This window comes from Ascaphus truei, chromosome 2 (genome assembly GCF_040206685.1).
Source record: "Ascaphus truei isolate aAscTru1 chromosome 2, aAscTru1.hap1, whole genome shotgun sequence".
NCBI classification, from domain to species: Eukaryota; Metazoa; Chordata; class Amphibia; order Anura; family Ascaphidae; genus Ascaphus; species Ascaphus truei.
Window position 1 is genome coordinate 177,929,654 of NC_134484.1, and position 12,336 is coordinate 177,941,989.

The 12,336-nt window shown below is 41.6% G+C and overlaps 1 protein-coding gene across 2 annotated transcripts in view; it reads right to left on the reverse strand.

The window, feature by feature from the left end:
• The window catches only part of CDKAL1 (CDKAL1 threonylcarbamoyladenosine tRNA methylthiotransferase), an 869,422-nt gene that overhangs the window by 51,901 nt on the left and 805,185 nt on the right, over positions 1 to 12,336 (reverse strand). For both annotated transcript variants that reach the window (XM_075585602.1, XM_075585601.1), the window contains one exon: positions 11,842 to 12,006. In XM_075585602.1, the coding sequence (XP_075441717.1) occupies positions 11,842 to 12,006 (165 nt within the window). The remainder of the gene's footprint in view (positions 1 to 11,841; positions 12,007 to 12,336) is intronic.

Below are 12,336 nucleotides of genomic sequence, written 5' to 3' on the forward strand. Positions count from 1 at the left end.
CATAAGATATGTCCGGCCCACTGCCATTTTAATTTCTTCACCCTTTTGATGATGTCACAGACTTGTTTGCTCACGAACATATTCATTCTTTTTACGGTCTCTTCAGGTGATACCCAGCATACATCTCTCGATACTACCTTGAGTTATATGAAGTTTCCGAGTTATCCGCGCATTTAGGGTCCAAGTTTAACAACCATATATGACCACGGGCAGAATACACTGGTTGACAACTTTCCTCTTGAGGCACAGTGGAAGGTTCTTTTGAAATATTGTCCCGTTTCTTCCAAATATGCTCCCATCACATCTGCATTCTCCTATTGATTCCAGTCAAACGGTTCCCATTCATTTTTATTTGCCGGCCAAGGTAGACATAGTTATCAACTTCTAGTCCTATTCCATTTGTTTCAATATTTGAAGTCTTGACAAATTTGTTGATCACTTTGGTCTTGTTGAGATAGATTCTTATCTATATGATACTTATCTTGCTTGTATCGTCATGTAATCTAATGGTTGATGTGGCAGTCTTGTAAATGTTCTTTATAATATGTACTGTACGCTTCTTCACAACTTTGTCGTCTTCATGCTTTTAGAACAGGTGAGGTGTAGACGGAGTGCTTTTTCGTAAGCTACGAATCTGAAGCGGAGTGGTAGATCATATTCATTATTTCTGGAAATCACTTCATATATAACTTTGATGTGGTCATTGTGAAATCCTGCTTGTTCTCTAGGCTAATCAAAGTCCAGGATCTGTTGCAGTGGATTAGTGAGTATCTCTGTAAAAAATATTGTAAGTGATTGGAAGTAGACTGATTGGTCTGCAGTTCTTGAGATCTTCTCGTCTCCTTTCTTGTGGATTAGGATAACTATGGCATTGCTCAATTGTTCTGCAATTTTCCTGTTCTTCAGGCAGCATGTCAAGAGTTGTGCAAGGATTTGCACTTCTCCCCCATTTAGACCAAAAAGTAATTTTTTTGTCTCGTCTGCCTCAAAACCGTTATCGACATGTCTGCAGTATCATCTACTGTATACGCTTTTTTGGAAAAAAAAAAACAAGTAAAATTTTGGTCTAAATCCCAAGGTTGGAAATTCGTTGTGTCTGGCACAAGCTCAGCACATAACCCAGTCAACACCATCCAACTATCAAACATGGTGGTGGCAACATCATGTCATGGGGATGCTTCTCTTCAGCAGGAACGGGGAAGCTTGTCAAGATAGAGGGGAGAATGGATGGTGCAAAGTACAGGCGAATCCTTGAGGAAAACCAGCCAAAAGTCTGAAACTAGGTAGGAAATTCACATTTTAGCAGGAGAATGACTCAAAGCACAAAGCCAAAGTCACACTGGAATGGTTAAGCAAGAGGAGAATTAATGTTCTTTATTGGCTCAGTCGAAGTCCTAAAACACAAAATAGTATACCCATATAGTGCGTGCACTCAACCTCTTGTACATAACTCTGTTTTTTTTAACTGGAAAGAGATGGAATTCCATCTCCACTAATATGGTTTAATTTTATTCAGGTAGCAAAAAGATTGTGTGTTTAAAACCTATTTCAACAAATAGCGTATCAAGAATGTTTTGTACATAAACAAAAACAAATTGATTCCATCTCTTTCCAGTTAAAAATACAGAGTTCTATACAAGAGGTTGAGTGCACGCACTATATGGGTATACTATTTTGTGTTTTGCTACTATCATTTATCCCTGTATGCACCCCTCACATATAGTATAAACTACACCTCAGCTGAGCAGTAGCTGCTCTTTTTGTATAACCAGTCGAAGTCCTGACTTGAATCCAATCGCACTTTTTTGACGAGATTTCAAGATTGCAGTCCATCAATGATCGCCAACAAACTTATCAGAACTGGATAAATGTTGGCGTGAAGAATAGGCAAAAATTGCATGATCCTACTGTGCAAAGCTAGGAGAGACTTATCCAGAAAGACTCAGAGCAGTAATTGCTGTAAAAGATGTTTCTACCACGTACTGACTTAAGTAAGCAACCAGTATATGTTGCAGATTTTTCTCTCCTCATATCTGAATACTTATGCAAACCACTCTATGTATATACAGTGAGTCCTCGCTTATCGACGTCTTGGCTTCCGACGGATGCCTTATCTGATGCCGCATATTGCAGTCCGTTGGATGCATTATCTTACGCTAGACCCGCTTATCCGACAGTCACCGCCACCGATTAACATGGGACCCCCAATCTGACGTTACGTTAACCGACGGTGGATAGCGGGACGCATTCCATCGGAAAAGCCAAGACCACCTTTTAATGCGTGTGTGTGTATATGCATACATATGTATGTACAGTAGCAATAAAATGTTTGAGAACCCCAATGATAATTACGGAAATTCCATAGTTTTCCCTTGATGACTATGGGTCAGAATAAATTTGATGCATTTTGTCACTGTCTTTGCGAGTGACTCCTGCGGTCTCAGAAAGTATCTACAAGCTGAAATCCCATCTTTGTGGGGGATGTTTGTGTAAAGTGAATCTACATCCATGGTTGCTAGTAGTGTTCCTGTTGGGAGGGGAACAATGGCATTAAGTTTGTTTAGCAGGTTGGTGGTCTCCTGGATATAGCTGGGTGTGTTCCTGACAAGTGGTTTTAGAATGCCTTCCACCCAGCCAGAAATATTCTCAGTCAGTGTGCCAGATCCAGAGATAATAGGGTACCCAGGGTTACCCTCTTTGTGAATTTTTGGGAGCACGTAGACTGTGCCAGGTTTTGGGTTAGCTGGTATCAGGTCAAGAATTTGTTCTGTTGTGTGAATCGGGAGTGTTTTAATAATCCCGTTGAGTTCTCTCATGTATTTTTTTGGATCCTCCCGCAGGTAGTCTGTGGTGTTCACTATGACCACTGCTCCTCCCTTGTCCGCAGGTTTGATTGTTATGTTGTGGTTGGCCTTTAGCGATTCTATGGCTCTCCTCTCGATCAGTGTCAGATTATACGTTTGTTTGCTTATTTTGTCCAGGATGGTGGATTTGGCTCTGTCTCTAAAGCTTTCGATGTACCGGTCCAGTTTGGGGTTGCGCCCAGTTTGTGGGATCAAGTTGGATTTTTGCTTCTTCCTGCTCATGTGCAGCGGCTCCACTTCTGCAGTGTTGGCGCACTCTTGGTCGTGTCTGTCATGGAAGAACTCCTTAAGACGCAGTCTTCTGAAGAACTTTTCCAGGTCACTGCACAGCTCAATCTTGTCCATGGGCTTGGTAGGGCAGAATGTGAGACCCTTTGATAATGCCGAGGACTCTGCTTGATGTGTGTGTAGTCGGAGATGTTAACAGTGCAGTCCTGCTTCCTTCCTAAAGGGTCTTAGGTAAAAGATAAGAAGCAGTCCCCCGTATAGCCAATTTTTTCTTATTTTTTTTTACCACCTGGGAAACCTGCGTTTCTGCTAAACTTAACGTCTTAGTTGCGTATGTGCTCCATCTACGGATATCAAAATGGCAGACAAATTCCGCGGCCAATAGGAAGCTGCAACATTCAAATCAATTCCTATTAGTCATTAAGATCACCTAAAAAAAAAACAAGAAGTAACACGGGTAACTGTGGGAACATTTTGGGAACCCGAGGTGAACATATGGCGGTTAAGCTCTGGAAGACCCCAGTTCCGTTTAAGGCGGGTCTGCTGCTTTGCATTAAGATGTATATATTTTTAACAGTTTTGCAACAGGGTAAAAAGACCCATTTTTAGTGGAACAATGTATTCTCTGTAACACATAAAATGAAAATCTTAAAAGAAAATCTGGAATAGTTCCCTGTATTGCCCATTTTCGTATGCAGAGCAATAACATTTGTTTTCTACTTAAATTCCAGAAAGGTTGGATGGGAAAAAGTTAGCGCTCACTTCTGCATTACGTGGTCAGTACGCAGCCCAATATTTTATGGTTGCCACGGGCACCAAAGACTTCAACAGGCTGTCAGGTGTTATTAACCCTTTGGGTGGCCCAAGAAGTAGCAACTATGTCATGGGGTCTGGCACTTTGGGGCCCTGTGATGTAGTGGCAACGTCATGCCTGCAGAGTGCTCGTTTTCTATAGGAGATCGCACCCTACGCACCCAGCCTGTGGATGCGATCTGCACTGCAGGGAAATAGAAGGACTCCTCTTCCGTTTATGGGACGCTGTGGTCAAGTGATTGGGGGTTTGCCGGAGGGCACCCAAAAGTTTAAAGCAACAGCAGTTTCAAGATTCGAGCCAACTTTTCAGGCTTTAGATAAAAAGAAAAAAGTATTGTTCAACATTGGAAGGAGGTGGTGTTAGCTTTTTGTGGGACCTAAACAGATATAGACTTCACACACCAGTTAATTAAACAAATTTTGCCATAAATAAGGGCCCCAAGCAATTACTTAGTTTGCTTGTGCCCTAAAACCACCTATGTTGGAAAAGTCAGAATCAGATGCCACAAATCATTACAACTAAGATGCAATATCTATCATTTGTTTTAACAAGAAACCAGTGGGTTCAATTTTATGGTGTTTGGGACCCACCCCTCCAGCACTAATAGGGTTGCAAAGGTTGAGTGGAGTATTTTATTTCTTCCTCGGTACGACACAGTAGAAAGTTGTGCCAAGACACCTCCAAGTGTCTGACTCCTGCTTTCCTCTTCACATTTAGCCTTGAAATTAGCCGAGCCATTGAATACATTTAAGAGTGGCTGGGGAATTTCTGCTCTGGCAGCGGAACACATTGAAAGGCCTTATTCCCATTAGGCCTCCTCCTTGCTGGCTGTACAGGGGTTAAGCACTTTTTTTTTGCGCCCGCTTAATGACCGTTGAGGAAGAAAAAAAAAAAATTCTCCATCCAACTAATATTAATAAAATACAAGTAGAGAAAACAAGCTACAAAAAATTACTGTGTGTGATAGAAGGTGCACTCACTTGCGCAAGTACTGTATATGTGAACAATGAATGGCTTTGCATTCCCCGAGTAATGGCTACACGCGGCTGTGCATGTAACAAAAGGAAAGGCTGTGACAGCGAGAGTTTACCACCGAGGCTTTTCTTATATAGTAGAGAAGCTCAAGGGTGATCTATATCTACTTTTTAAAAGATAGGAACCAAAACACACTTAACTACTCCATGCAAACTTTATAAAGGTTTTTCTAGGGTTGGGCAATATACCAGGAGCCTAGCAATACCGTGGTAATAAAATTGGACGGTAAATAACTTACAATTGTTTATTACCACGGTATTCCTGTCTGCCGGCTGCTGGGCTCGCATGTGTGAAGCTGCAGAGAGATGAGAGGGGGGTGTGGGCGCGGATGCCTCTCCCACCCACGCCCCCGTGCGTCCGAACCCCTTCATCTGTCCTCATGCCTCTTAACCCCTCCCCCATGCTTCCCAACCCCTTCCTGTCCTCATACCCTTTACATGTGTGCAGGAGAGGGGGGGAATGATGCTGTGCCTTAAGGCTTTTTAGTTCAAGAATTGCTAAATTATTTTTATTCAAAACAGTATTTGCTTTTTTACGTTTATTAAAGAGGCAATCCAAGCGGCACATTAAAAAAAAAAAAAAAAAAAAATATATATATATATATATATATATATATATATATATATATATATACAGTGTTCGACAAACCTATACATTTGCTCGCCCCGGGCGAGTGGATTTAACATCGTGGCGAGCTCCTATTGGCCCAAGCAGCACACGTTTGGTACTAGGTGGCGAGTAGATTTTTTTGTGTGGCGAGTAGATTTTTTGGTGATTTGTCGACCACTATATATATATATATATATATACATTTAGTTTTAATATACACAGCCTTTGATTACCTTTATTAAAAACAAATTAAGTTGCTGATCAATTCACTCTCCCGTGATCGATCATCAAAATCCTGCTTCCCAGGGTTCACTAAATGGCCGTTTTTCAGTTTCAATCAATCCTTCAGTCAGTGTAACTCAGCAGCTACAATGTATCCTTATAGTACTAAGGTAACATTATCTATTGTTACAGTTTGCAGCCCAAACTGTTGGGAATATTGGCAACAAGTGTTGCAAAGATCTTGCACTGCTGGGGAGGTGGGCTAAACCCTACTATAGAAATCAAAGGATGCGCAGTATATTAAAAATGGCATTAAGAGTTGAATTGAAAAAAAAAAATGTACTATGTATTATCAACGACTACAGAACTGATTTAAAAAAAAACACATGTAGAATATTACACTGATTGCTCCGTTAAGAATGAAATAATTTTTTATAAGAAATATTTCCCAATAAATTACCTGGAACAGTTTTTGATGACTTTATATTTTCTTGTTTTCTATTGGGTATTTATCATGATAAATATCATTATCGCGATAAATTACTTCATATCGTTATCATGGGAAGTGTTTTGCTATGACCCAAAGCTAGGTTACTCTAAAACAAGAGTGCTTGTCAGGACCTTGTTTTCATGTTCTTTTAATGGAATAAATCTTTGATAGATACTCCTCCTGTCCCACGTTACATTGGGGAGGCTGTGCTCCGGTTCCTGATTTGGATCCCTTTCTACTCTAAAACAAACATGCAGGAGCAGCATCATTAACTGTAAAATGTGGAAACTCGGGTAAACATAACTGAAATGTGACAGACACGCCTTATTGCTCTAAATACAGTATACTTTTTTTTTAAATTCACTGGAGATACAAGTGTGATATCTTAAAGAACTAATCGATAGCTGTCACGGGAGACCAGAACTTAACCCAAGGATCAAAGCACCAGACAGGACAAAGCAGTTCAATAAATAATTTTTTTTCCAGCCGGAGCCAGCAAGCACAACACAGACACAACCCAACACAACCAGAGCTATACTCACAAAAAAAGGGCATACAGGGGGAATCCTAGGTGCTGAGCGCCACATCAAAGGCTTACTCAGGGCTTCCCTTCACTCTCTGATGACCGTCCAGAACACTCCAGGGTAATTCGCAGCAAAGCCCTTGAAATCTCCCGCTGAAAGTGCTGCTCTTCGCTTCTCCGTCAAAGCTTCAGTCACATAGCACAAAGTAAATTCAAATTTCCCGCTTCCTACGGCTCTCCGACCCTCTTTCGGGTGTCCCGGCACAGCTTTGTAGCACATTGCTTAAATCGCCTGCATGACAGGATTCAGGTGTGCTGTGGAGTGCTGGTCGGGCCCTCTTTTTCCATCTTCCCCTTGGCCATAGGAAAGAAAGGTAGAGGGGCTGGCGAACAATCTGAGCACGGATTCAGCACAGCGCCTAATAAGGGGAACTCAGCAACGGCTTCTCCCAGCTGCCAGGATATCTCCCCCTGGGCTGGCGCCGCTCTGCCTGGGAAGGCAGCAAATGGCTCCAGTCTCCGGGTGGATATCCCCACCCCCCCCCCCCTGGCCTGAACTCTGCACCTGGATGGCATTTACTTTGTTCCCTGTCCTTTTCCTCCCATCCAGAACCAGCAGCAGCCATTTTCTCTATGTAAAAATTTGTTATTTTTCCTATGTGTGACACTGAATAAAAAAGTATAAAACATGCTTAGTGTAACAATAAAGTAGAGCCAGCGTCTCTGGACATGCAGGGCTGAGAAACACATTGCGCAGCCAGCATGTCCGGAGACGCTGGCTCTGGTTTATTGTTGCACTTAGCACATTTTACTTTTTAATGCAGTTTCACACGCAGGGAAAAAAACTAATTTTTACTTAGGATGCAAGGGGCTACCGGCATGTAATAACAGGGTAGCCCAGGGGTCTAGCTAGTGGCCAGATGAGCCCAAGCGAAGGACGGCAGGGGCCAGGCTTAAACTTAATTTAACTGGTCCCTAAGCCCCATTTGCCGTCACAATGGCATTTATGCATCAATGCACAAAAAAGCCTATTTATTGCACTGTACCAGTTTGGGCTTCATACACAAGATTATTTTTCAAGTTTCTTATATCTGGTAAAGATTTCACAAAACACAAAGCTTTATGGCACTTCAGACATGTCTGATTTGTTGATACTGAAAAAAGGAAGCACAAAAAAGCACCACCTAATACTTCTCATTATATGTGTCAAATAACACCTCCCTGACTCCTCCTAATAATTCTCTCCAAATTGCAAGCTGATGCACATGAGTACAAATTAGAGTGGAAGAACCTTGACATCTCAATGCTAGGAGACTAAGAGGGTAATTGGGTATTGTCCAGAGCCATAATTGTCTGAAAAGCTCTATTGACCCGCCAGGGAAAACAGAATGGTGGATTAAATGACGCTGGCCAATAAACTGCTGAAACGTCACCTGCTGTGGCTTCCCCCTGGCCTGCGTGATGAGGGTGATGTGAAAGCCAGGAAATAATGCTGGTGCCTTTACTAGTAAGCTTCTCGGGAAGCATGGGGTCCCTAGAGCTACAAATAGTGCAGTTCAGCGTCTGGAACTTCATAGAACCCCATCCTACAAAAACACCATGATTTGGTAGGGGTGGGTTGCTGCTTTAACATCAATTTAAGTGCATTTCGCATTTGGACATGCATATACTGTATGTTTGCTCACTTTGGTTTTGAAGCTTCTACTTAAATTGGCAACAAAAACAACTAATGAAAACAGGGATTTAAGTAATTGTTGGAAATGCTCTTGATTTTGACACAGAAATAAAAACAAACTAACTGCAGCAGTTAAACTGAAATTCATAGCCATGTCGCCAGGGATGGATTATTACTGCTAATCTACAATACAACTGTGCAATGGTACACGACAAAACTCCTTTAAATTGCAGGCTGAATAGAGTTGTAACCTCATCTAGTTAGTAGCCCTCATCGACGTTTCAAATGAATGATTGGAATGAGACGCTCTAGCAGTTCTAGATTAAAGTCTAAGGCATTGAGATAGTCTCAGCTGCCAAACTGGGGTAGAAAGTTTCCATTTGTTTTCCAATATGGGGTCGTTTTCTTTTACCCTAGAGAACAAGTAGGTTTACAGCAGAGAACTTATTTAAATCCGTATTGTGCACACTGAGGAATGTTTTCTGCTAGCCAACTTTGCTTTGGGATAGAGCACTGGCAATTTCTACTAGTAGAAGCTGGCCCAGAAATCCAACTAAAAGCTGACAGGTGAGTGCAAATGTATCTGTAATCCCTTCATTGCTATAGAGAGGTTTACAAAGCAATATCCTGGGCCCCATCAGCACTTAAATGTTAAAAATATCTACAAGTTTGGCGCTATTAACAAATATCCCCCAGGGCTGCATATCAGGGCTGAAGGCGCACAGCAGCCTCAAAGTGACCTCACTCTGCAGCCCAGAGCTCCTATTCTTTCAGTGTAAAGATGTGGTCTTTAAAAAATCCCCACAGAGCACAGCGTGTCTGTGTACAGATTTACTAGACATATTGCTCATTTCATCTTGGGTCTCTAAGATGCCTTTCCTTTTACTGTCTGCCAGAGCCCATAAAACCCCAGCAGCCGTGACATTTACAGCAATAAATGTAATGCTATCTGCTACTTTTCTTCCTGTTATTGTTAACATTTGTTTACCATGTATTATAAAAAGGAGAGGGGGGGTGGGGGGGAGGGAGAGAAACTTGCTGAAACAATTGCGAAATTACATGGCCGAGCAAACAGTCAGCTATCTTTCTTCCATATGTTAAAATCATGGTGGTATCCTTTTTTGTTGTTGTTTAGCGCCCAACATTTGTGTGGCAGCAAGGACATAAAATGATGCTTAGAAATGTGATACACATTTTCATTTCACACTTCATCAGCTTTTACAGCCGGGGCTCAATGAAATGTTAGACAGAACCTGGCAAACAGCCACATTTACCAACGTGAAAAAATAGGGGTCACGTTACCCTTTTATTGGTAGCATTTTTTATTTTATTTTTGTCACGTCAGTTTCCTGGACTGGTTGCCTGGGACTATATTGACCAAACTCAGGTTCTTCCCTAAGATACGTGCTTGCCTTTTCCACTATGATTAAAACAAAAATGAAGGTTGTGCTACATCGCTGCGTGTTACTTGGGGGAAAATGTAGTTATGTTCCAATTATACATAATCCCAGTGGATAGTAAGCTCATTTGACATCTTTACCCATAAATCCATGCGTGTTTTCATTTGAATTATGAAAGCATGTTTTATTTATGTGTATTCTCCCGGTTTATTTATCCCACTGCTACCTAGAAAATATAGCTATTTGCAGCTCTGCTTAAGACATCGCAAAAGCACATTCCCAAGATTTAGGCACTTGTACCGAGTAGAGGAGCTTGACTATAAGCACGGGCTCATTTACACATTTATAGACACCACTGTAAAAGTCTGAATCATAACCTTGCCTGCTCACCTTTGGCAATTTTAAATAAAAAGAAAATCGCAATGCTATTCACGCTCACAGTATGAAAAGCAAACCAGCATTCATACCAACTCCTCAGGGAAAAACATCACTACTGTCAAAACAAGCAAGCGGAGTTGCAAAGCAACTTGTGGCTTTTTAGACAACATATCCCTTGTTCTTTATCAAAACAATATTTATTTCCTAGGAATTCTTTTCAATTCATGCAAATATACTTTGGAAGCGCTTGCTACCTTAAATAAAATGGAGCCAATAGAAAAATTCTTGTGACACTGCTCACACGATAGTGCTGCTCATCACAACAGTTACAAGAGTTTTTCTCTTCCGCTCACTCCATGCTTCACATACTGTAGGTTTCCAACTCTGATTACCCCCCTCAGTTGCCCTCGGGTCTTTTTACCGATTTTCTAGGCGGTCTTCGCCATCAACTGTGCAGTAAACTCAAGGGGAAGACCCTCCCCTTCCGTCTTGGTCACCGGAAAACATGGAAGCGACCATGTCATTGTTAAGGAGAGCGCTCACATGAGCGATAGGGCCAGAGGGTCCGTCCGTGGCACTGAAGTTTTTTTTTCTCAATATCATAAATTGTTCAAATTGAAATTTTCAAATCTGTAACTTTTTTTTTTTTTTGCCTTAAAGCAGTCATATGTGAATCCTCAGTTTTTACTACAATATTTGGAATAATTTGAAAAAGATGAAGAAATACTGTTAACAAAAACGTGACATGAAAATGTTGAAATTTCCTGGATTTCTTGACCAAGAAAAATTGAAATGACGGTTAGCACGCACTTAAAGAACTGGCACAGGGCAAAAACGCATACAGCTTGGACGGGCATTTCTATGTTGTTTTGGGAACACACTAGGTTTCCGTGGTATTTAAAATATAGCCCCATTTTGCAAAGTTTAACATGTAGACTCTTAAAATCAACTGTATTACACACCCCATCATACCTATCTGCATTCACATAATACAGCACCGACATTGTTTATTGCACTAAATCACGACGGCACGCCGAGATCTACCCCAGCTGCCGCCAGTAACAACCGCGCGCCGCCGCGTTTCCCCCACGCACCCCCCCTCCACTTCGCGCGCAATTTACCTCCCTTCCCGACCCCGTACCCGGCTCCTGCTCTGCCCCTCTGCTTCCCCGCACCCCCGCTTACCTTCATTTGATCTCCAGGGGTGTCGGGGAAGCCGGGGAAGACGGGGAAGCCGGGCGCGCATGTTACTGTGACGTCACAGTGCGCCGCCACGCGCCGCGGCTACCCGCTTCCCAGCCGCATGGAGCCGGCGGCTTTTGCTTCAATAAGCAATGTCGCTACTGTATGTTGTAGCATTCACATAGTATATTTCCTTATTATATGTCAACATTTACACACAAAAAATTGAGATGTAGCATAAACAGATGCTGATCACAATTTAAATATGACATACAAATAGTATAATTAATTATATAGTCTTAAGTACTCACACTTCAGGTACTGTTATGTTTACATATTTGAAACTATTTACACATATTGCAAGTTTAAAACATTTCATGCAATGGGAATGTACAGAAGTTGAACCGAATGTAACATTTACCTCCATCAACCCAGAAACTTCTCCTTTTCTTAGAGGCTTGGTGATGGATGGGGTGTAGACTTTAGAATCCGACCCTGGTTGCCCCTTCATAAAATGTTTCCCCGCTTCATAAATGTCCACTTCAACCATTTTCCCCATGAATTCAGGCTCCTTGGGAACAAGAACCTGGGAAATAAAGGCATTCAGATGAGAAGAGCAAACCTCAATGAGGACAAATATTATATGTTTAAACATAACTTCGTCTAGGACTCTTGCATTGTACAATGCTCATTTGTTCAAGCCAAAAAAAAAAAAAAACCCTTGATGAATAACACAATCTCAAATTATTTCCCAATCATCAGATTGGTAGTCTCTGGTATGAAAATGTAACTGTTCCTTTTATACGTTTTGAGAAACGTATGTTGCTTGTGTCTCACACACCTACTGTACCACCTGTAACAGTACACAACATTTTAAGTTTTTAGCATGACCAAGCCATAAGTTATCTCCATATAC